Source organism: Abramis brama (assembly GCF_963993115.1).
Source record: "Abramis brama genome assembly, chromosome: 1".
Lineage (NCBI taxonomy): Eukaryota > Metazoa > Chordata > Actinopteri > Cypriniformes > Leuciscidae > Abramis > Abramis brama.
In genome coordinates, this window is record NC_139963.1 from 65,434,841 (window position 1) to 65,458,668 (window position 23,828).

Consider the following 23,828-nt stretch of genomic DNA (forward strand, 5'->3'; position numbering starts at 1 on the left):
CATCTGGTTAGTAATAAGTGACCTTACATTGTGACCATAATAGTTTGCATACAGTGAGTGCACTTTAGTTTAGTTAACCCAGAAATGTGAAAAAGAACCTAAGTTGTTTTTTGTTGGTTTTCCACATTAGTATTATAAAGTCACATGTTCATTCATTTCATGCGCTCCAACAGGTTCAACTGGATTACTAGAAAAAAACTATGAATGCTGCTTGAATGCTCCCATTATAATTGTCAAAGCTGTCGGCACTGCACTTTTACAGATTCACATTTTAAACCTGCAGATCTGATACAGATTTAAACAGAATTGTACGATTCCAAGTTGTATTTATTTTTACATTTGAAAACGGTCTAATAATATATAGAAATTGAGTTAGGGTTTGACTTGAGTTGTTTGGCCTTTCCCAAATCCTTTAGGAAATATCAGTTACAAAAAACACGTCAAATATTAAAACCAATTTAAATAAAAATTTTCCAAATACAGAATACCGTCATTCACAGTCGCTGAAGATGTTTCATACCTGGAAGTGAGGAAGAAGTTAAGTTTTAACTCAACATGGAATGCTGATTTGTAACATACCAAGAACATAAAAATGTCCCGTTTCCTTAAAGGGCCCCTATTATGTATTTTTTTGAAAATGACCTTTTATAGCTCTAAGGGAATGAAAACATCCAGCAAAGTTTTAAATCTGAAGGTGCACCGTATATAAAGTTATTGTCTTTCAAAAGTAAGAGTCGACTCTGAGTCAATTAAATGAATTATTTTTCAAACGAGTCATAAGCCGTTTCATTGTGACGTCGAGACGAAACATTAGCATTTTGCCAGGGAAAACTTGAACGCCCTCAAACCAACAGCTGATTCCTGTGGATACTGGACAGCATCATGTGGAGAAGATGCTGTGCTCTACAATGTGAAGGTAAAGCCTTTTTTTTTTTCACCGCCCAAGGACGAGCATGTGGTTAAAATCAGTGGTTAAAATTAATCTTTACCACGATATCACAGCAGTATAATCCTAAACTTTTGCTGTGTTCACTTTATTTCACTGACGACTGCTTCTCAAATCTCGGAGTTCAATGCAGGATTCACAATCCGCTTGCTCCTGAAAGATGGTGTTCAAAATACTTAAGTTTTGAGTTTTATATTGAGTAGGTCTCCTGCTAACTGGCTAACTCACGTTATCACTGTCTTACTGAAATACTTCTGCTAATCAGTTGTGGACCACTATTACCTATAACTGTGTCTATTAATGCAGATTGTCTGTCGTTCTTTGAGGAAATATTTGTTTTACCAATGTTCATGTTACATCAGATCATTTACCCTAGAGCTCGGCTATTGTATACAATGCATACATGCACTGTTATTGATACAGTTTCCACATATTCACCGCAATATATTAGAAAAAAATACTATGTAAATAAATTAGTACAAGTAAAATAATGGGTTTGTTGATGGACATGCACTTGTTAATGCTGATGGTGAGGTATTATAGTTGCAACATCTCATAATGTTCCTCAAACTGAGTAACGTATCACTGAGAAACACTGAGTCCTGCTCGAGTCGTCCTGGATGTTCGGGTTGAATGATTAGTTATTCCAGTGTTTCATTATTGGACTCGCGTTCGGATTGATATCGACGTCATCATTCCTTACTGTCTTTAGTTTACTGTGTAGGAAGATCAAATGAGACATCTTAGATGATATCATCATGCTAATCATGATCTGGCTAATTAGGTTCTTCGAACACACCTGCCGGATATGATTAGTGTAGCTGGGTTGAGTTATCTGAGATAACTGCACATTCATGCGCTGGTTTAAAAGAGGATATGTATTGATAGTAGAAACATTGATCAGCAACGCTGCTATTGGCTGCTCAGCGTGGCCAAAGAGCGCGCTCAGTTTTTCTCCTCAGCAGAGCAAGAGATTTTGCTTAAAGTTTATACTGAATTTGAATTGTTTTCCTCTTTTGTGCAGTTTTACACAATACACCAACACTTTTACCTGTTCCCAGGAAAGTGGCTGAAGCATGTGCAGTAAGTTGACTTTTCTAACTTTACATCAAAAGGGGAAAAAGTGCAACACTTTGTAATACCCATTTGTTTCCATTGCACTGGACAGTGAAGAAACCCTCTTAGATGACTGTCCTTTGGAGGAAGTACTTGTAAGTACATAAATAACTTTACTTATTACATGGCTTGGTTGAATTCTAATGTAGAATGTGGTGTGTTATTTCTTGATAACAGAGCGCTGCTAAGTATAACACACCGTTGCCATGAAATACAGAGCGTTGCTATGGACGCAGGATTCTAACCGTAGAGACGGAACGGACTATTTTCTTTAGCGGAAGCAATACAATTGATAAACTCCTTTTTTAAATCAATATTTTGTGTCAAATTGTTGATTTGGTAGGTAGAAATGTAATAAGCGGGATAATGTAGCGCAAGGTGGTTGTTATAGCGAATACAATCCCTTCAGGCTGATTCAAGACCCCTCCGCTTCGTGTCACCTGATCAGCCAGTCAGGGTTGTATTCGCTATAACAACCGCCTCGCTATACATTATCCCTTACTTAATTTATAGTTGTGTACATGTTATTTCTGACTGCAATGAGTTGCAGGAGGAAAGGCCTACTGCACAAAGTGATACAGAGGTGGGCAGTGTAGTACTTTTCCTTTTTATTTTTGTTGCATGAGGCTTGTGTTGATAGTTCTTTTTTTTTTAATTCTACAACAGAAAATTTAGTATTTTGACCTGAAAAAACAACAATTAAGGGGAAAAGGAGAAAAAGACCTTGACACCATAAATAAAAAAAAAAACTGGCACTAGAGATTGAGTTGCTTCACACAGAGTACTATTGCTGACCTTGCATAACAATATCTCTTATTGCAGGCAAAAATGACTATCACTGGCTTTTTCTTGACAAAAAATAATTGAATTAAAACTCAAGGAACTAAGCATATTATCTTGTCTTTTACTATTCATTTAATGAAGGTTTTTGTTGTTGTTGTTTTCTGCCAAAAAAATAAATAAAATAGCATAGCCCCTGTCACCAAGCAGGATCCTGTCATAAGCACCTAATGGAAAAATGCAGTTTTGTTAGGCTCAGAATAAATTTATGTAAGACAGTGAGCTTGATATTAAAATTTTTCCCTTACCACGTTCAAATAATGTGCATAAATGTGACTCATGCACAGATCAAGGCCATTTTGCTTCCACATTTGTAATATAGGACATGGAGTCACACACCATCAAAGATATTTTTAGTCAGTTAACTGCATATTTTTTGATTACATTATTATTATTATTATTATTTTATATTACTATGTTAAATGTCCGACAAGTCGAACATTTAACATGTGGTTCAAACAAATTAATGATGTTTATGACACCCTCACGAGAAAAACGATATCTCTCAAAAAGTAAAATATCGTGCTGCGCTAAAGTATCCTGTCTATCTCGCAATATGCGATTAATTCGAAAACGGACAAGACTTCCCATATCACCTCCGCTTACAAAGTCGCAATCTAATCCTGTTTACATGAAATAAGCCTGCTCGCTGGTTTAAGTTTGCGCACCTGTTGCTATGACAGCAAGTCCAGGATGAGCGTCGAAGAACCAAACAATCCACGATCATGCCAAATCGCCAACAATCAAATCCAGCTAACTGAGTTAGCAACAGACGAAGAACGGACCCCTGATCATATTTTCTTTTGGCTTTTGTGCCATAACAAATGAGTTTTATAAACACTTGGTTACAGCATGCAGACAAAGAAACCTAATGTTATAAAGTCAGGGGTCAAGAGCCATGGGCCAACTAAAGCAAACACTGATCCCTATAACGGTGACTTCATATGAAACAATAAAAATCATCAACAAATCCATAATAACTTCTGTAGACGTCTGGTCTGACAGAAATAAAGTAAATTTGGTTAGTGATAAGTGAAACTGGTAATGCTGTTTGTGGAGTTGTTTAATTGTCCTCTGCTGAGATCTTCACAGATTTAATGTCTTATTTGTATCTTCAGTTGATTTCATCTAAGGCTGTGGCTGAAGTCAGTTGTAGTTTCTGTGTTTCTCTTGTGTTGTTTTTCTTTCCTTCAGTGATTCTGCTTGTTATCATCAGCCATCACTAATGCTCAGTCATCACTTAATTGATCTCTTAATATCTTGACTGCAAAGTATATCTTATTTTAGTGAACTCAAATGTACCCCCTGAGGCATTTAACATCAATCTGCGTACTTAGACTGCAGTCACACCTTTACCATTAAGGGACAATATTTGCTTTGTAAGTTTAACTTTTACAATAAATAGATTTTTCTGGTGCGGTTTTTACCTTTATAAATACATTTATAAAATGTATAATGCTACTAATAATTATAAAATAAAATATATATTCAATAGATAATTATGCAATGATTGTCACTGTCTTTATGAGTGAGTCATGACTCATTCATTCATTCAGTAACAAAGGAAGTGGCTGTATTTATGAATGGGTCATTGAATTATTGACACTCATGATTTGTTCAAAGGCTTTCGTTGGAACTATTAATTTGTTGCAAAATAGAACAAAATATACTGACAATACTGTGTTTAAAATTAACATATCTTAATTTTACCTTTTCGTTTGTTGATCTGTTGTATAAAATCAATGTTACATTTGCAATCGTATGGATATTCGGAAACGTTTCATTCTTGCTTGCATAATATATGATCAATATTCTATCAGTTCAGTTCTGGCGTCTCCGTCTCAACATACTGTAGCCTACAATGTGACGTACATTCACATCACATGTAAACGCAGTGGTAGAGTTACACTCACGGGACACTGCAGTTCATAAAAGTTCATAATTTGGCTGTGCATTAAAGCTTTGCCAGTTAAACATTTAATTCGCGTGCTGTTGCGCTGTTCTAACTAATATGCGTTTTTCTGAACACGTACACCCGAGGCACACACACTAAAACGTCAAAGAGCGCCTGATTACTGGACTTGGTTATCATTCAAGTCTTATTGTGCTATTACTGTCAAATACACACAAGGTTTACATAAACACAGTTGGTTACCGTACAACTTCAAATAATAGCCGAGTCCCAAATAGACGCCTGTCTCTTTTACACTCCTGGTGTGGCTACAGGTTTGGATAAATAAAGGCCGGTCTCAAATAGAGGCCTGGTCTGTTTTTTAGTTTCGGGTTGTATTTTATCTTCTAAAACCCGTCAGATTGTCTGTTTAAGCCAGTTCTATGGAGCAGATTGTGCACGCAAGAGAGCCCTGCGCATCTGGCCGGGAGCTGATAGCGGAAGCAAGTCAGTTAGCGGAGGCCGGAGAGGGAGAAGTGGAGGAGAGCGACGAGGAGGAGGAATTCATCAATGAACTTGTAGTTCAGGATCGCGGTGATGATGATGGTGATGTACCTGTATAGGGTCATTTTTAGTTGTTTTACAGGGTAGCCTTTCATTCTTTCTTGTTGATGTGTTTCTGGCAACTAGTTCATAGGCTCGATGGATATTACCGGTACCTTGTATTGTTCAGCCCATGGCTTTCACATCGTTTCATTTTTTTTTGCTGCCAATAATCTAAAGTGGGTCGCACACCGTACGAGAAGCGCAACACCGCGTCGCGTTTATGACAACTCGAGGTATTGCACACTGGACGCGCACTTTGTCAGTTTATGGCCAGCAATATAGTTATATTTAAAGATATTATGGAATTAAGATCATGTCTGTACTATGTTATGATTGTACTGTACAATTAAATACAATCGTTGCTTAGTCTGCAGTCTGAACACTTTACCTCTGAGCGTCTGTTAACTGAATGAATTGAGAATAACACCTGAAAATCCGATAACATCAGCAATTTTCATTCAAGCAGCTGATTTCTGTTAATTAATGTAAAACTGAATGTAGGGGAGAGCGGGGCACAAAGTAACGCTTTTTGACTTTCTCAGTTTGTGTAAATCTACTTATGGTTCAGAGTATTTATTTTTTCCCACATTAATTTCCCACATGTCTACTACAATTATGTGTTTTTGTTTTATTAATACAGTATATACTTTTTTCTTGATATACCCCGAAAGAATGGAAGTGAAATGTGACAACATGCCCCATAGGTGGGGTACATTGTAACATGTGAGGGGCACATTGTAACATGACCATATGACAGCTTAAAATGTTATCTGATCTAATAAAAAAGCAAAAAACTAAAAAAACTAAAATATTTTCTAAATAAAATACAATTAAAAAACTTTTTCATATAAAATAATGGCAATTTTTAATAATTAAATATAAACTAATTTTTGAGTTTTGACTACAAACACAGGAAAACACAACTATACAACATAGTTCAAAACAAATACATAATTAGTCATTTTTGAACATTGACTCTCAGGGCCCTATCTTGCACCCAGCGCAATTGACTTTGTACACCGACGCATGTTTCATTCCTATTTTGCACCCGCGCAAAGCGCGCTTTTCCCTCCACAGAAGCACGTCGCTAAACTAGGGAATGAACTTGCGCTCCCTGGGCGGTTCAGCGCAAAAAAGGAGGCGTGTTCCGGCGCATAAAATCCCTGGTGCTATTTTACTGTTCCATATAACAATTGCGCCACTGGCCAGAAAAAAACCTAGTCTAAAGTCAGTGGCGCGTTGCGCGTTGTTCATTATGCTATTTTAAGGGCTCATGCTCAGGGCCGGAGTGGGACCACTTTTCAGCCCGGGAGTTTCAGGCCCAAGACCGGCCCACTTTTTCCATGGTGGAATTCTAAATTAGCACTTTTTCCAAATTGGATAAATGAAGCAACAGTTCAGCTCTTACTATTATGTAGTTTTTATTAATACTATGGTTCAACAAACAAATAATTTAAAGGTTAAACAATAATTCACTTAAGATGATAAGTTAACAAAAAAAATATTCCACTATTCCACAAGGATAGGTTGATAAATTAACAAAAGCAGAAATAAATAAAGAAAGCATTTGAAACACTCTTCCACAAAGAGGCAAATTGAACTGTTTACAGCACCAACAGCATCTACAGCATCAGTAGCCGCCTAAGCAGTGCACTGGTTTCAGCCACTTTATCAATAACTGTGTCGTTGCTTATAGACATGTGGATTTCCTTCTCTGTGCACATCAACATAAAAGCCTCCAAGTTGTCCTGACTCAATGAGCTTCGTAGCCTATTCTTCACAAACTTTAAAGTTGAGAAGCTTCTCTCACATGCAACCTGCGTGATGGACAAAGTCAACAGAAACTTATATGCTAACCCAATCACATGATAAGCATCTGTGAGGAGGTTATACTGCGAGAGTATTAAATGGACACAAATGGCACAGTTTTTGCAGGAGGAACAGGTCCTGCTTTCAAGTTCCATCTCTGGTTCTTCCATATATGGCAGTCCGCCTCTATCCTCCTGACCTTCCTGTGTCACCTCACTACATGTCCTGACAGTATAACCTTCAAGAGAGGACTGTTTCAGTCTGTCCCACTGGTATGCCAGGCTAGAAAGCTCAGTTTGTAATGTGCTAACAGTAGCTCTGTCATCAAACCTAAGCAGACATTTGCTGATTTCCTGGAGTGCTGAGTTAGGGAGCCCATTTCTCTTTATTTCAGGAAAGTTTTTGGGGTCAAGACAAGCTAAATCTGAGGCAAGTTTTGCATTTGCTGAAAACCTTCTATCTATGCTACCTGCCACAGTGTCCAGAATAACATTATGGACATTCACCTCAAAGGCAGAATCAGATGAGGTTACTGGTTCATCATCTAAAAGCTCTCCTGGCATTCTTTTCTTTTTTCGGACACGCTTCTCTGGAAGTGCAGTCTGTAAGTAGTTCATAGTTGTCCATCTCTTCCAGCTTGTCATTGGCCCAACTCACAAACTTATCAGCTGCCACTTTCACTCCCTCAAAGTCCCTGACATATTTTTTGAGGTTATCCTTTGTCCCCTCAACCAGACGCTGAGCTGACAAAATATCCACTCCATGTGTCTGTAGGTACTTGGAGAGGGGGGATGTATGTTGGAAAATGCGAAGGAAAGTTTGAGCAATAAGGATAATCTCATATTTCAGAAGATTTTCAATTAATCCCTTTGCTTTTACCCTCACTGTTGACTTCATACTTCCATCCTTCTCAACAGAGGCTAGAGTCAGCAGCAGGTCAACAAACAATGCATCCTGGGGATTACCAAAAGACCCAAAGACCTTAGTGAGAGCCTGATCCTTAGCCCACCACCTGGTTTCCCCTATTGGGCTCAGTCTCCTGTGATGTGTGTCCTCACTGGTCTCTTCCCAAGTCTGCATGCGTTTATAAGACTCCCTGAGGAAAACTGCCACATCATTTAGAAGTGAGAATAGAGATGCACTCTCTATGACACTGCCTGTTGTGTCTGCCAGTACCAAATTTAAAACATGGGCATAACACCAGACATGAATTTGTGTTGGAGACTGTTCAGACAGGAATGCAGAGAACCCTTTATACGGTCCCTGCATATTTGCTGCTCCATCAGTGGAGTTGCCCACACACATGCCCATATCAATGCCAAGTTTGTCCAATGTGTTCTTTAGTAGCTGTGTCAGATGTTTACCTGTGGATTTTTCACAGTTCACCACAGCAACCAACCGCTCATGAACTACATCTGTGACATATCTGACAATGATAGCACACTGGTCCTTTGATGTGACATCTTGGGTTGTATCGATCTGAACTGAAAACAGACCCGCCTCTCTAACCTCATCTGAAATTGTGCCCTTTATGACCTGGCTGAGAGCATCCACAACTTTCCCAACAATGTCCTTTGATAGCAGAGTCACAAGAGATCCTCTACCTTTTGCACCAGTGTCATGATGCTTCTTGCTCTGCTCTATACAACTGCTAATGTGCTGTTGAAGGCACAGATCGTAACGACTCAAAAGTATAACCAACTCTAGAAAGTTGCCATGATTGACTGCAGTATTTTCTAGTGTATAAGCAGCCTCTGCTTTATCCCCTCTGTAACTATGTCCACATTTGCCTATGACTTTTATCACATCTATTATGCGTTCCATCACCTGACGCTTCTTCTTCACCTGCTCATGATGTAAAGACATTTGTTTGTCTGCCAGAAGGCTTTTTATATCTGCCCTTTTAGCCAACAGAAAGTAAGCATCAGCACTGTCTCTGTGGATCTTACTTTTCTCATGCTCTTCTATCCGCTGATGAACATGTTTCCATGTTTTCATACCTCCCTTTATGAAAGGACTTTCACTTGCAGCAGGTGCAAATGCCAAACACACAGAACAATACAGTGATTGTGTTTTTTCACTGTATGTCAACCACTTACGGTTGGTACCATGCTTGCTGTGAAAAACTTTAGCTAGTAGGTGGTGTTTTGTGGGCTGCTGAGGATGGTAATGGAAAAATGTGTCTAGATCCTGTGCTTGAGGACGAGCAAAATAATCAAAATGACTGGCTTCCTCATCTACACTTGCATCTGCCTGTGCCTCTGGAATCTCTTGCAGGGCTGTTGCCTCACTGGATGCTGTCTCTATATCTGCTCTTTCAGCATCTGACTCACCTATATTGCATGACAAATAGGACAGAAGGACATATACCAGGGGTATCAGACTCAGATTAGACAGTAGGCCGGATTTGTTGGAATGAGATCTCATGTGGGCCGTCATTGCCATTTTTTTTCATATTTTATTTAATATTTCCAAATTTATTAAAAAATAATGCTTTTTTACTCAAAAACATGATACCTACTCTCAGATAAATGAGGCCTATTATTAATCAGATGCAAATAGAAATATAAAACCAGGCCTATTTGAAAGAAAACAAGTTGACAAAAAGATTAAATCCAATATTAGATTATATAGCATAACAAGTGATTTATAAGCTATTTTTTGTAGCCCGGACATTTTTGACCAAGAACAAAAAAGGTGTTATAGGGTTTTGAACACAACCTGAGGGTTATAACTTTAATTCATATTGTTTACTCTGGTATCCTCTCTACCTGTAGCTGTAGTCATCATGGCCTCCTCATTTTCAGCAGGGGACTGGCTTATCTGCTGCTCAGATGCTACAAAAAATAATTAGTAATTAAAATAAAATAATAATAAAAAGTAATGTTACTGCATAACGTTACACAGATCAAGCTTGAGTTGTTATCAATATTAAATTGCATAATATTTGCAAAGTCTATGAATCGCCATGTATTGGGTGATACAAAAAGGCTAATATTTAAATTAAATGTTATATTTTGCTTGTGAATAAGTTGACAACGGTATTAGCAGAATAATTACGTTGCTAATGCTAATCATAGGCCTAACATTATCTCTCTTTACCTGTTGCCACTTGTGTTTGTCCTCTTGAAAATAACTCGGTAAGTTTAACACATTTGGCAGCATCCTCCTCCAATGCCTTTCTTTTTTTTAATCTGCCTTTTTCAGCCCCCCCTGGTCTCTTCCTACCATCCATCCTCCCTGAAGCGAACCGTTACGTAGGGCTGACCCTATCTTATCAGTAGGCGCCGGCGGTGCCGCGGTAGCCTTCCTGAGAGAAAACGATTTGGAAAAGACGGGCTATGGACCCAACCAACTCTATGGGAGGGGAGGGGAGAACTCCCTCATATGGTACAACCCATGCAGAGGCTGCGCGCTGCGGCTGCGGTGTCAGAATGCGGAACGTGTTTAAAAGAGAAGATAGACTCAAACGTTACCAAAAAAAAAAAAAAAAAAAAACCTCGGCCGGCCCAAAAGTGAAGCGGCCCACCGGGAATTCTCCCGATTCTCCCGATTACCCACTCCGGGCCTGCTCATGCTTGACCGTAATGTATAGCGTGCACAACGCGCATACACTTTGATTCTCTAATCTACACAGAAGCAGCAGTTTTCATTTTTGCCAATCATATTATTACAAACGATAGATAGATAGATAGATAGATAGATAGATAGATAGACAATTTATTATAAAGCATACATCTAGCTTACACATTTACCCACATTATTATATGCCTGTTTAACCGAAGCTAATTTGGGTGTGTTTCTCCATCCCCAATGTCACTTCTCACTCTTTTACGGCCATGACGAGAGCGTTGGTCTCCTCGGCTGTGAACCGCTCTTGGCGCGCGCCTGGCAAATCCGCCGTTATAATAGCAGTACACCAAGGAAAAAGCGCGTCTGCTCTTAAAGGGAATGTGAGATGATGCTCTGATTGGTTTATTTCACGTTACGCCCAAACCACACCTATGAATAATGAAGCTACTTTAGACCAACCCCTTTTAGATTTGCGCCAGGCGCAAGAGTCATTTATCCCGCCGGGAAAATAGCAACAGCGCCGAGACCCGCCCACAAAGTTACTTGCGCTTTGCGCTTTGACACTTGCGTTTCAGATCGTTAAAATAGGGCCCTCAGTCTTTATTCACCTTTTTCTCACGTTTTCTCAATAAAATTAATAAAAGTATAGAATATAATAGCATATTTCTAATAGGGGCACATTGTAACGAAGTGTTACAACATGCCCCCGCCTGCACAACTGGGGTTTAAACCCGGCTAGTGTCTTCTGCTAGTTAGCGAAGCATTAAATAACTATCTCAACTGTTAAATAACATCTTGGAGATTAAAATAATATCACATTTGTCTTATTTTAAATAAACACAAAAAATAGAGATGAAAAATTAACTTTAGTAAGAAATTTACTTTTGCTATGGTTTAATAAATGTCTATGGATATCTTCCAAAAAAATTTTTTTTCTATATAGTGTTGATATGGCAACTAGTAAATACACAAAGTTTCCTCATCCAAGCATGTGCGGAAGTATTTAAAACAAGCGCGTTACAACTAGCCCCACGTTAGGTTGTGCCCCGCGCTCCCCTATATTGCAGCACAGGGTGAAGTCAGTATACATTAATGACGATTTGAGACAATGTACACTCATAGAGAATAATGTGTTCGAATTTTAAAGACGTGGCGCTGCGCTTCTCATGTGGTGTGCGACCCCCTTTAGACATACAGAAATATAGTAGGCTAATTCTTAGATTAACTGATTTGTTAAACACAAACACAGATTTGGTAACCTCCTGCTGTCATCCTCATCTCAACACTAAATTAAAGGCCTGTCTCATATAGACGCCTGTCTCAAATACAAGCCGGTGCAGTTCGGCGATTTGGGAAAATAAAAGCCCGGCTATTAGTTTTACGGTATGTCTAAAGTGAAAGCAATCGTTTGAGAGAAAATTGTGTGTTTGTCATATGCGTGTATATTAGATGCATGTCAGTCTTAAAGTGACAGTAGCCTAATAGTAAACGTGCTGCCGCTTGTCCTTAATGGGGTAGTTCACCCAAAAATGAAAATCTACAAATGTGTAACAGGACATTGGTAACAACACTTTTTTCACTTCCGTAAGTACACATGTGTAACAGGAATCGTATAACTATATTTTGTAACAACAATATGTATTTACACAAGTTGTTCCACTTCCACACACAGTCTTAAATACTGCAGTTAAATACAAAATGTACACTGTAGTTAAATACTATGTACACATGTAGTTACCATGTAAGTTCACAGGTATTATGGCCACTTATTATTAAGTGGGACCGTTTAACTTGTTGGGTTTTACAGTGCAGTATTAGAGCTGAAATGAAAGGGAATGATGTTTAACCAGAAAACAAAGGTGTGGCTTGTACTGTAAAACATTTGCAAGGCAAACTTCAAGAATCTATGGTAACATTTTATAATAACGTTCAGTTACAAGTCATTTACAAGTGATTAGTAAATGATTAACTAATCATTTATGAAACATGACTATGCATTAATAAATGATTAATAAGTGATGTGTTCGTTATTTTAGGTATGTTTTGTAGATTTAGATATAAGTCATTTACATTTGATTAGTTAATGATTAACTAATCATTTACAAAACATGACTATGCGTTTCATAAATGTTTAATAAATTGTAACTTGTTTGTATGTTTTACTCACATCAGGTGCACAGTGGTGAAAGACTCCATGTGTGTCAGAGAAGACAGCTGTCTATACCTTCACCAGTCAGCACTTACACTGCAGTACACACTACACACTACACTACAGTGTTCAACACCCATTATAGATGTGTAAACGCATTAATAAATCATTTACAACACTTTCTGCATCCCCTAATCTAAAGTGTAAACTATTCATCACTTGTAAATGTGTTACACATCATTCGTAGATCTTATGCCTTATTGATTCTTGAAGTGGTTATCTACGAATGATGTGTAACACATTTACAAGTGATGAATAGTTTACACTTTAGATTAGGGGATGCAGAAAGTGTTGTAAATGATTTATTAATGCGTTTACACATCATTGTGTTGAACACTGTTACTTACCTGTTACAAATGATCTGTACGTGTATACAAGGCATTTACAACACTTTCTGCACCCTCTAATTGCTACTTACATACAAAACAAATAACATAATTTATTAAACATTTATGGAACGCATATTCATGTACTCATATACCACACTAATTATTACTAAATAACAATCTCTGGCACTAAAAATAAATATGGGAAAGAAAAGATTTAGGAGGAAAAAAAATATATATACAAAAGAAAAAGAAATGGGAGACAAAAGCTCTTACTCCAAGTCACAGGTCTTTATACTAACACCTATGGTGAGTTAATTAGGGATTAAAGGCACCTGTTGCCCAACTAACATCTGCACTGTGTAGCAGAGCCAGCAGGAGGTAAACAGGCAGGTGTAACACCTCCCCCACAAAATGTATTCATCTAAGGAATGCACTTCACTTGGTTCCTGGTTCCTGCTTCCTGCTTCCTGGGCCCTAGGAAACAGGATAGAAAGAGAAGAGAAAAGGGAAAAAGGGGAGATAACAAAATATACATTCTCATGCTTGGTATAGGGAATCAGCAATGACATTTTCACTGCCCCGGATGGGTTTAAGGTCAAGGGGAAATGGTTGTAAGAAGAGACTCCACTGCATTATCCTCCGATCCTTCATTCGGTGTAAAAACGCCAAAGGATTATGGTCGGTATAAACCACAATTGGACTTGCAGACAATCCCAGATAGACTTCAAAGTGTTGAATGGCCAAAACAAGAGCAAGCACCTCCTTTTCCACAACAGAGTAAACTCGCTGATGGACATTGAATTTTTTTTGAAAAATAACAGACTGGATGTTCTACTCCATCCTGACTTTTCTGTAGGAGAACAGCTCCGGCTTCAGTGTCGCTGGCATCGACAGCTAAACAAAAAGGTTGAGAAAAATCGGGTGCAACAAGCACAGGAGCACTAGCCAATAGTGCTTTGGCTCCATCAAATGCCTGTTGGGAAACAGTGGTCCAGTTAAAAGATACTTATAAGAGCGGTCAAGGGTGCTACAATAGATGCAAAGTTTGGGCAAAACCCACGATAATACCCTGCCATTCCCAGAAACCTATACGCAATTCTTTGCGATTTGTAGGCACTGGAAAAGCACAAGTGGACTCAATCTTAGCTTCAATGGGGCGGACATGTCCATTTCCTACAATTTTACCTAAATAGGTGACAGTAGCTTTCCCAAATTCACATTTTACCAAATTTAAAGGCAACTTTAAAATGTCCAGGTTTTCAAATAGTTGCATCTCGCTCAAATATTGTCCTATCCTAATAAACCATACATCAATGGGAAGCTTATTTATTCAGCTTTCAGATTATGTATAAATCTCAATTTCATAAAATGTACCTGGTTTTGTTGTCCAGGGTCACATATATATTGCCACTCTGGAGAAAACCATGATGTCATCGTCCAGCTCAGTTCAGTTCTCATATAATGGTGTCAATGCAGGCAGATCAGTAATATTGTTGAATATTAAATCTCCCCAACTTTGCAATGGTTAGAGTGCTGTTACTGGGTGAATATCGCATGGCTGGAAAAGGCTCTCAGCCAATCAGATTCGAGAACCAGAAAGAACTGTTGTATTGAATGTGTTTATATAGAAATTATTTTTTTCTATGCACTTTTATTTAGGAAGAAAATGAGAGATATATTTTCAGGTTTTTACAATCACAATACAAGAGATTAAATAATCAATATACATACAGTAAAGTATATACTGAACATGGCAATCTCCAAAAACTAAATCCAATTCTCATTAAATCTTTTAGAGAACCGAATTAGAAATTAGTATATGAAGATTTGGCCTTTGTTGTTCAATCTGTTTCGGTCCATGGTCTAGGTCTGGGTGTAACATAAACAACAAAACAATACTTCTTAGCCATTTTTTTTTTTTCTTGCTCTCTAGTTTGTTTTCAGAGTAGTATACTTTAACTTTTACAAAACAATATCTTAAAAAGAAAGAATCAAACAAACAAAGAAAAGATTAGAAGCAAAATCTTCAGGGATGAGTTAATGCGAAAACAATAAACAAACAGAAACCAACTTTCCCACAAAAAAATAACTTCCCTATGAATCAAAAATAAAAGAAACAAACATACAATAAACGTACCCATCTCCTTATCTAACCCAATAAACAGGGGAAAAGTAAGAGGAATTCCGGGAAATTTATAGTCCAGGCCTCTTCTCTGGTCCAGCCACAAATAGCTTCGGATTAAGTCCAGGACCAATCCTAAAGGAGGAGTAGACAGCAAAAACAACAACAGAAACAAAGTAGCTGCATAATGCCACAAACATAACAAATCAGATTACCTATGGCCCTTATTTTCCTTTTGTTTCCTTATTTTCCTTTCCTAATGTTGCTTCTCCTGCTACTGCTGCTGCTCCTGCTCCTGTTGCTAGTGCTGCTTCTGCTGCTGCTGCTGCTTTTGCTACGGCTTCTACTCCCGCAGCTGCTGCTTCTGTTCCTACTTTTCCTCCTACCACTCCTCCTACCACTCCTCCTATCACTCCTCCTATCACTAATCCTAACCCTTCTTCTCCTAACCCTCCTCCTACCCATCCTCCTACCCCTCCTCCTACCACTCCTCCTACCACTCCTCCTATCCCTCCTCCTATCCCTCCTCCTATTAATTTTAGTGCTGTTTGCCCACAGTTTCTCAGTATTTGTTTTAAAGCCTCTTGATCAGTCCTTCTCTGGGCCTCTTTAAATATGTCACTAGTGTAGTGCTGTCCTCCATTGATCCTCACCATTTCATCAATCTTCTTCAGCAGTTCTGTGACCTGAGAGCGATTACTCATGTCTTTGTTGTTGAATGAGTGAAATCTGCCACCGCACTCATCAACAAGAGCCTTGAGATCATCACTTTCACTGATATATTCATCTAATGAAAGGCTCTTTAGAAGATCAGTGTGAGTAAACAGAATGATGGAGTGATGAGAAGCTTCTTCTCCAAAGTTTTCCTGGATCCATGTCACTGTTTTCTTCTCTTCTTCTGTGAATTTCACACCCAGTCTGATGACCAGCAGAAACACATGAGGACCAGGAGCAGACATGTAGATGCACTTCACAATCTCTTTCTTCAGTTCTTCTTCACTCATTGACGTATCATATAGTCCTGGAGTGTCGATCACTGAGATGATTTTATCCTCCTCCACTGCAGTCACACGTCTTTCACAGCGTCTAGTCATAGACTTAGCAGAACAACCTTGATTAAACACAAAGTCGCCGATGATGGTGTTTCCTGTTGAACTCCTTCCTGATCCAGTTTTACCCAACAGCACAATCCTCCGATCTGATAAAGAGAGAGGAATTTAAAATGGTATTTACACTTTAAACCCACAGATCTGATATAGATTTAATTATTTTTAAATTTAAAAAACAGGGTCTAATAATAGGGTTTGACATGAGTTGTTTGGCTTATCAGTTACAAAAACACGTCAAATATTAAAAACATTTTTTTTTCTTTTTTCCAAATACAGAATCCCGTCATTCACAGTCGCAGAAGATGTTTTATACCTGGAAGTGAGGAAGATCCATCTGCCATGTTTGCTGAATGTGACTCCAGACAGATCACACTGTTCAGTAATGGTTCTTAGAAAGCAAATACAGAATAAAATATTAAAACACTCTTTAAATAAAATATATCAAAGATTTAGCCAGAAAACCCAGAGCAGGTGTAGCATTGAGCTTTTACTTTTACCTTTGGTTGTTTGTGGCGAAATGCTTCTCCCAGCAGTGGGTTACCTGTTCCTCTTTTACCTGTTAGAGGAGGAGCCTGATTTTACTTGAACTGCATGAGCTGATGCTGACAAACCAGCTTTACACACTGAATACAGACATGAAAAACACATCTACTGCAGAACAACACCAGACACCCAGCTAACATTTTTTTGTAATTAGAACTTTTTCCAAACATTTCAGTTTTGGTTATGGCAACATTACAATGCCCAGTTTTCTTGATGTTAATGCTTTTTTTTTTTCAAGGTTAGTATGATGTTCCTCAAAAGTTCTTTCAGCTTAACTTGTATTAACTCAACATGGAATGCTGATTTGTAACATACCAAGAACATAAAAATGTCCCGTTTCCTTAATGTTACTGGAATGTTATTTAAAGTATGATGTTCCTGGAACATTCTTTTAATCATTCAAACACCTGCTGTGAACAAGCACTGAAAGAAAGAAGAAATAAGCACAACAGTGACCTCACAAAACTTAGACAACAGAAACCCTTTAAATCCCAACAGACCAATAAACACTACCAGATCTCAAGATCTCAACATCTTCACTTATTACAAACCAGTATGACTCTAATTCTTTCATACAAAACTTTTTATTAAGAATAAACAGAGCTTTAGGTGTTGATGTGTAATCGTTTTTGTTTGAGGTTACCATTATGATGATCAGTGTTTGCTTTGATTGCGTTCTTGATCCTTGACTTTTTTTTACATTTGTTTTTCACTTGCTGCTGTAACTGTGTGTTTACAAAACACATTTGTCATAATAAATTTGCAAAAGATATTCTGTAGTGCAGGGGTTGGGAACCTTTTTATGACCAAAGACATTTTTTCATGTTTGGTTAAAGCATTTTCCAATGCAAAAATTCCAATACAATTGCCATAATAGTAAATATTAAGAGTATAAATTAGTCTCGAGATACATGATTTATACAAAATTTACAATATATTTATTTTATCATGCAAACACATAATATGCAAACACAGGCTTACACAAAAGAACAGGCTTTTGTTTTAATAAAGAATAAAAATAGATTTTCATTCCAATGTTATATAACAAAGAGAGATAAACTACTAGATATTTTTAGACATTTAGTCATTTAGCAGACACTTTTGTTCAAAGCGACTTACAAATTAGGACTAAATTAAGTTAGTCATCGTGAAGAGGCAAAAACAACGCAATAAGGCACTACATATAAGGCACTTGAAGACCTGTAAAAGTATGTGACTTCAAAATACATTGAAATGTCTAAAAAAAGTAGACAATAGTGAGGCTTCCAGACTTCCGGGAGCTTTATTAAACGTTTGTAATGTTTGTAATGTTTGTAATGTTTGTAATTGTAATTTGTAGTGGTGGGCCGTTATCGGCGTTAACGCAGCACGTTAACGCCGATAACGGCCCACCACTACTAACAATACTTTCTTGCCACAGATCAGACATTCTGCATTTTGATTTTTAAATACATTGTTGTATTTAAAAAAAAGACTCTTATCGGGCGATAAAAAAATATCGCCGTTAATCTATTCTCAATCTGTTGGGTTGGGAGCTGCTCCATACTACACAAGCTATGATGACGCAATCTACCCGCGGCCGCGAGGTACACCCGGCTGCAACGGCTGAAAGTGAAAGCTGGTGAAAAAGATCGGTGCAACATCCATTATTTGGACTTGGTTTGGATTTAAGCCGTCCGACGAGCAGGAGCAGCAGCAAACTATATAGACAGAGTGTGTGGGGTAACAGTTCGGTAAGTTAACACACGACTAATCTGTTCTACCACCTCAAATTCAAAACGAAACATATCACTGAATACCAGCGCGCGCGTATTATTCCCAATATATCTTAGTGGTGTAGCACATAATCTCTGTCTGCGCCCGATTTTAAGAATCATTGTTGTGTTTCTTTTTAACTGAAAATACATCAGTTAGACAATATTCTAATTTTAAATTTGGGGTTTCATAAGCTCCAAGCCATAATACACATTAGACCTACTTAAGTCCCTGCAGCTAGTGTACTTAAATTTTATTTATCTGCAAAATTATGTTGTATACTTACAGTTTTGCACAATATATGTTCTCAAAACTACATACACCCTTAAAAAAAAAAAAAAAATACATTTAGCAGTTGTTTAGCAGGGTCTGTGTAACCTGTTCTGAAATGGTTTTATTATAATATATATCATTATCGCAAGAGGCTGCAATGTATATCACAATATAGATTTTAGGCAGTATCGCCCATCCCTAATTGATAGCCTATAGCAGTTGCTAATAACATAGGCCTACCTAATGTTGCCTACGGACAGTAACATTACAGTAGTAACCTTTTACAGTCTATGAGTAGAACAGCTTTCTCAAGCAGTTTGTGATGCATTTTGGAAACAGGAGATGAGCCCCTGGTCTAATGCGCCACCTGGCTTGAGAAACCCGTTCTCAAAGACTTACTTTTATAGTCATTATTTGGGTAGCACACATATTTTGAATGCCTTCGGCAGAATTCAAATGAGCCATTTTAATCTAGATTAATCTAGATTAATTTCAAAATTAATCTAGATTAATCTAGATAAAAAAACTTAATCTATGCCCACCTCTAATTGTTAGTGAATATAATCTATTAATAACAAATAACCACTTTTGGTCAGGGTTAGAATTAGTCAATTATTCTACTTTATGATGCTGAAAACTATATCTCCTGACTATCTTTATTTCATGGCTTTCTTTGGAATAAATTATGTTTTAGTAAACGCTGTTACAAAGACATAAACTCACATAAATGTCAAGAGTCAAACTGGCCAACTTAATGAAACACTGATCACCATAATGTTGACCAATATTTTCAATGAAAACAACATCTAAACCTGTTAATTCTCAAAATAAATTCTGCCGAGATCTTGAGAGATTTATACTCTTCTTTTATTTCCAGTTGATTTCAGGCTGTTATAGTTTTCTGAGAGTGCAAGCATGATGTTGAACCAACATCATTGTAACAAAGGTAGCGCAAAAGCGCCATCTAGCGGCCATTGGCACAGGCACTGGAAGTGATTGCGCAAGAGAAATGTGCATGATAAAAAACAGCTGTGCTCTCCACGGGAACACTGTTCCAGAAGTGGCATTGCAGTATTTGTTGATTAGCAACAACTGTGTGCGTCCATTTGAGAAAAGTGAGTTTAATTTATTCCTTACTTGCTTAAGATTGAATATATTTGTGAATATCTAGAAATATTTGAGTATTTGAGTCATAAATCCATTCGAGAGAAATGAGTCATGCCGTGTCGTTAGCAAATGATGAACGTCATTGTGGAATGCTTATGCACGTTATCTAAGTGCTGCTTACTGTATGAATTAAAGGAGAACTCCGATTGTCAAGTTCACGCGCGTGATCATAGGTAACTAAGCAACAGTGGAGAACTCGACAATCGACTACTGTGGTCTTCGACCGAAAACAGGATGTAAATACAGGTATGTGCGCTGGCTGAATTAACATTACTTTTATTCATATCTTTCACATCTACTGCAGTCAGATTCACCCGCGTTCACTCCGAAGGAATCACTCACATTTTCTGTGCACTTGTAATGACACATCAAGGATGTTAAGAGGCTAAAAGCAGGTTTAAAACTTGCCCCATTGAAGTCAACATGGTGCAAATTTTAAAAAGAGGATAACACAGTGTAGGCAACACCGATTTTTGTAGTTGTTCTCTGTCCTGACAGCACTCCAAATTTACAAAAAAATTAGCTCAATGTTAAAATTGACCGGAGTTCTCCTTTAATGAAACAGAGATATATTATTTGTTCTGTACAAATTAATATGTTAAGAAATAGTGACTTATAAGTTATGATTCACCTAGTTGCTGTTGTATTGTGCTAGACTTCATTAATAAAGTGTAAATGTAAAATGTATTATTGTTTTGTTTATTTGCAGTACAGTTGGTCCTCAACCAGAATAATACTTTGCGGGTGTGTATTTGCAGCCTCTTACCGCTAAGAGGCGCTACAATCACAGACTTTGCAAAGTGTCAGTTTATTCTCTATTGCGTAATCTGCCGCCGCGGCTCATTGAGAGCGATTGAAAGCTGGTAGCAGATGATCAATTCAAATGAAACATTTAACGAATTAATAATCACAATACGGAAATTACTGAAATCAAATTGAATAAATTTAATAATGATAACATTTTCAACATAAAACATTGCAGTAGAAAAATATGAGGCTACATTAATGAGGCTTTGCAACATCATAAGACGTTAACAAAACAGCATAAGATAATAAAAATTTATTTAAAACAGGGTTGCGCAAGTTTAGAGTTTATTCCCTTTGCGATGCAAAATAAGAAACACAGAATCTTATTCTTGCAACATTTTAAATTTGTATTGCCAAAGAAATTGCAGCCAAGCTAACCAATTAAAACGGTACAAAACGAAAATAGTTCAACGCAACAATCACAGACTTTGCAAAGTTTATTCTTTCTATTGCAGTGTAATACGCCGCCGCGCTGCGGCTCATTGAGAGTGATTGAAAGCTTAAACAGTCTGGAGAGCATCCCAGATGATGTCCCACCAGCAGGAGGCATTACCAGGGGTAGCCCATCCTGGTCCAGCGGCTCCACCAGGGTCTCTATCGTGGAGCCCATCCCAGTCCAGCGGCTCCACCAGGGTCTCCCTGCTCAGCTGAATATGAGTCTACATCATTTTTTTCTTATTTTATGTACTGTACATTTAAATGTTTGTTGATTTTGATATGTTTAACGTATGTTGTAAATAGTTGGAAAAAGTACTTTAATGTAGCCTATAGAACAAATGATTTTTATTTACCAATTTTATTTGAAAAAAAAGGTATAGAAGAATTTGTTTTATGTAGAAATTAACAAAAATACAAAAATAAACAATGTCCAGAACAATTCATTCTCTTTTATTTACACATTGTGAAAAATTGTGAAAAAAAGTTTAACAAGAATATGTAGAAAATATATGTATTTTTTAATCATTCTCTCAAGAAGAGAAAACAGCCTGTCCATCCTCTCCCCTTCTCTCCTGTGCTCTCCTCGCCTCTGCCTCCCTCTCTAGTTGCATGTCTTCTCTGATCAAGTCCAAAAACTCGTCCTGTCTCGCCACCTTCGTGCTGCTATTGCTGGTGCTGCTGCTGCTCTTGCTGGTGCTGCTGCTGGTGCTGGTGCTGCTGCCTCTGGCTCCTCCTCACCGTGGGTACCCACTGCCGAACTCGGCCCTGGTGTGTCCTCAGGGATTGAGGCAATGAGGACAGGGGGGTTGGTGCAATGCCTCTGTCCCAACACCTCATCCATAAGGACAAACCAGGGCCAAGTTTCAGCAGTGGGTTTCCCACTCACACCCTCACATGTCCCAGGACACTTGCAATCCTAAGGGCACTTGCAATCCTAGGACACTTGCAATCCTAATCCTAACCATGGCTTGTTAACAACAACAGCACAATACATTTCAGCAAAGATGTGTGTATTAATTTTCTTATTTATTTATTTATTTATTTATTTCCTGTATGGTAGTTACCTTCCCATTTTTCCTGAATTGTTCTAAAAAAGCAGAAAAGGGTACTTAACACAGAGGAGCAATCTTAAGTGCATTGTTAACACTGAAAAATATGACACATCAAGACATGCATACAAAATACTTAAGAAATCATATTTCTGTGTACTCAAATTTGGTTAAAACCACATAGCTTGCATGACAGCACTACAAAAACACATAAAAGTAAAACCCCATTGCCTTATCTATTGCTTTTCTTATTGTTTTGGGCTTTATAGGGTGAGTGATATTTCTTATAATACACAAGTGAGATAGACTGGTGCAAATATTACAAACAGGTTGTTAACCCTCTGAGGTCTGCACTGTAAAAAAATGTTCGTAATTTTAACAGTAAAAAACTGTAAAAAAGCAACGGAAAAAAACTGTCAATTCCTTAACGGTATGTACCCTTACTATATACAGTGAAAAACTGTAATAGCTCTCACAGGACATTTCATGTAATTTTACATTGATATACTGTTAACCCTCTGGGGACCAAGCTGTTTTTGGGGTCCTTGAGATGTTCTGACATGCCTTGATATTTGTGCTTTTTTCAGTTATTTATAAACATGTTAATGGCAAAGGTGTAAATTCACTCTATATAGCACAAACAGGGCTACCATAATATGCGAGCAACGTGTATGTAGATGTTTGTATTTTTAAGAGAATAATGTTTATGCGTGGTTATTGGAAAAAAATAAAATGAAAGTTGCTGATTTAAGAACACAAAACACATATTAAATATGTGTCCACAAGACTTTTGATTAATTGATGTTGTCCCTTTGAGTTCTAGCTTCAAAATTATGTGAAAATCATCCTGCCTAATTGTTCACATAAAACACTACATTGATTTAAACATTGTAAAACAGTTTTTTTGTCAGAAGAGGTTTATGCGTGGGAGTGGTAATGGGTCATCATTATTAATGAGATTCAGACCAGGGGTGTGACATAGACACTCCCCCAAGTGCTAATGGGCCATCAAGTGAGGCAGCCTGAACAAAGAATGAGGAGACTCAAATGTTTTGTTTTTCAATCTGTTTTATTGTAATTTTGTTTAAAGTTGAAAACTATTTTTATCATATATTTTACAGAGTACTATTCCAGTACATGCATAACTGATGGACATTTAGCAATGCTGATAAAGCAACACAATATAAGCTCTTTTATATTAACATTACCAATCAATAATTGTTATATTGTGCATATAACAACACAT

General features: G+C 37.6%; 1 protein-coding gene and 1 long non-coding RNA gene across 2 annotated transcripts in view; one reads left to right on the plus strand and one right to left on the minus strand.

Moving 5' to 3' along the window:
* LOC311078643 overlaps nt 1-17,857 on the plus strand; it is a 48,542-nt gene extending 30,685 nt beyond the window's left edge. The window contains exon 3 of the long non-coding RNA XR_014605232.1: nt 16,827-17,857. This is a non-coding gene — a long non-coding RNA (uncharacterized lncRNA). The remainder of the gene's footprint in view (nt 1-16,826) is intronic.
* LOC311078622 (GTPase IMAP family member 4-like) lies at nt 12,873-17,115 on the minus strand. Its single transcript, XM_084107553.1, has 4 exons — nt 17,048-17,115; nt 16,864-16,938; nt 16,095-16,639; nt 12,873-15,576 (listed from the first exon to the last, which is right to left on the minus strand). Exons 2-4 carry the CDS (start codon nt 16,889-16,891, stop codon nt 15,559-15,561), a joined length of 591 nt encoding a protein of 196 aa, XP_083963679.1. The 5' UTR covers nt 16,892-16,938; nt 17,048-17,115; the 3' UTR covers nt 12,873-15,558.
* Nucleotides 17,858-23,828: the final 5,971 nt, after the last annotated feature.

Bases quoted from the DNA above. Each gene is read 5' to 3' on its own strand.
- LOC311078622 (XM_084107553.1), bottom strand. From the start codon at position 16,891: ATGGCAGATGGATCTTCCTCACTTCCAG. The intron at 16,640-16,863 runs GTATAAAACATC...TCTCTTTATCAG, and splicing joins TGGATCTTCCTCACTTCCAG to ATCGGAGGATTGTGCTGTTG.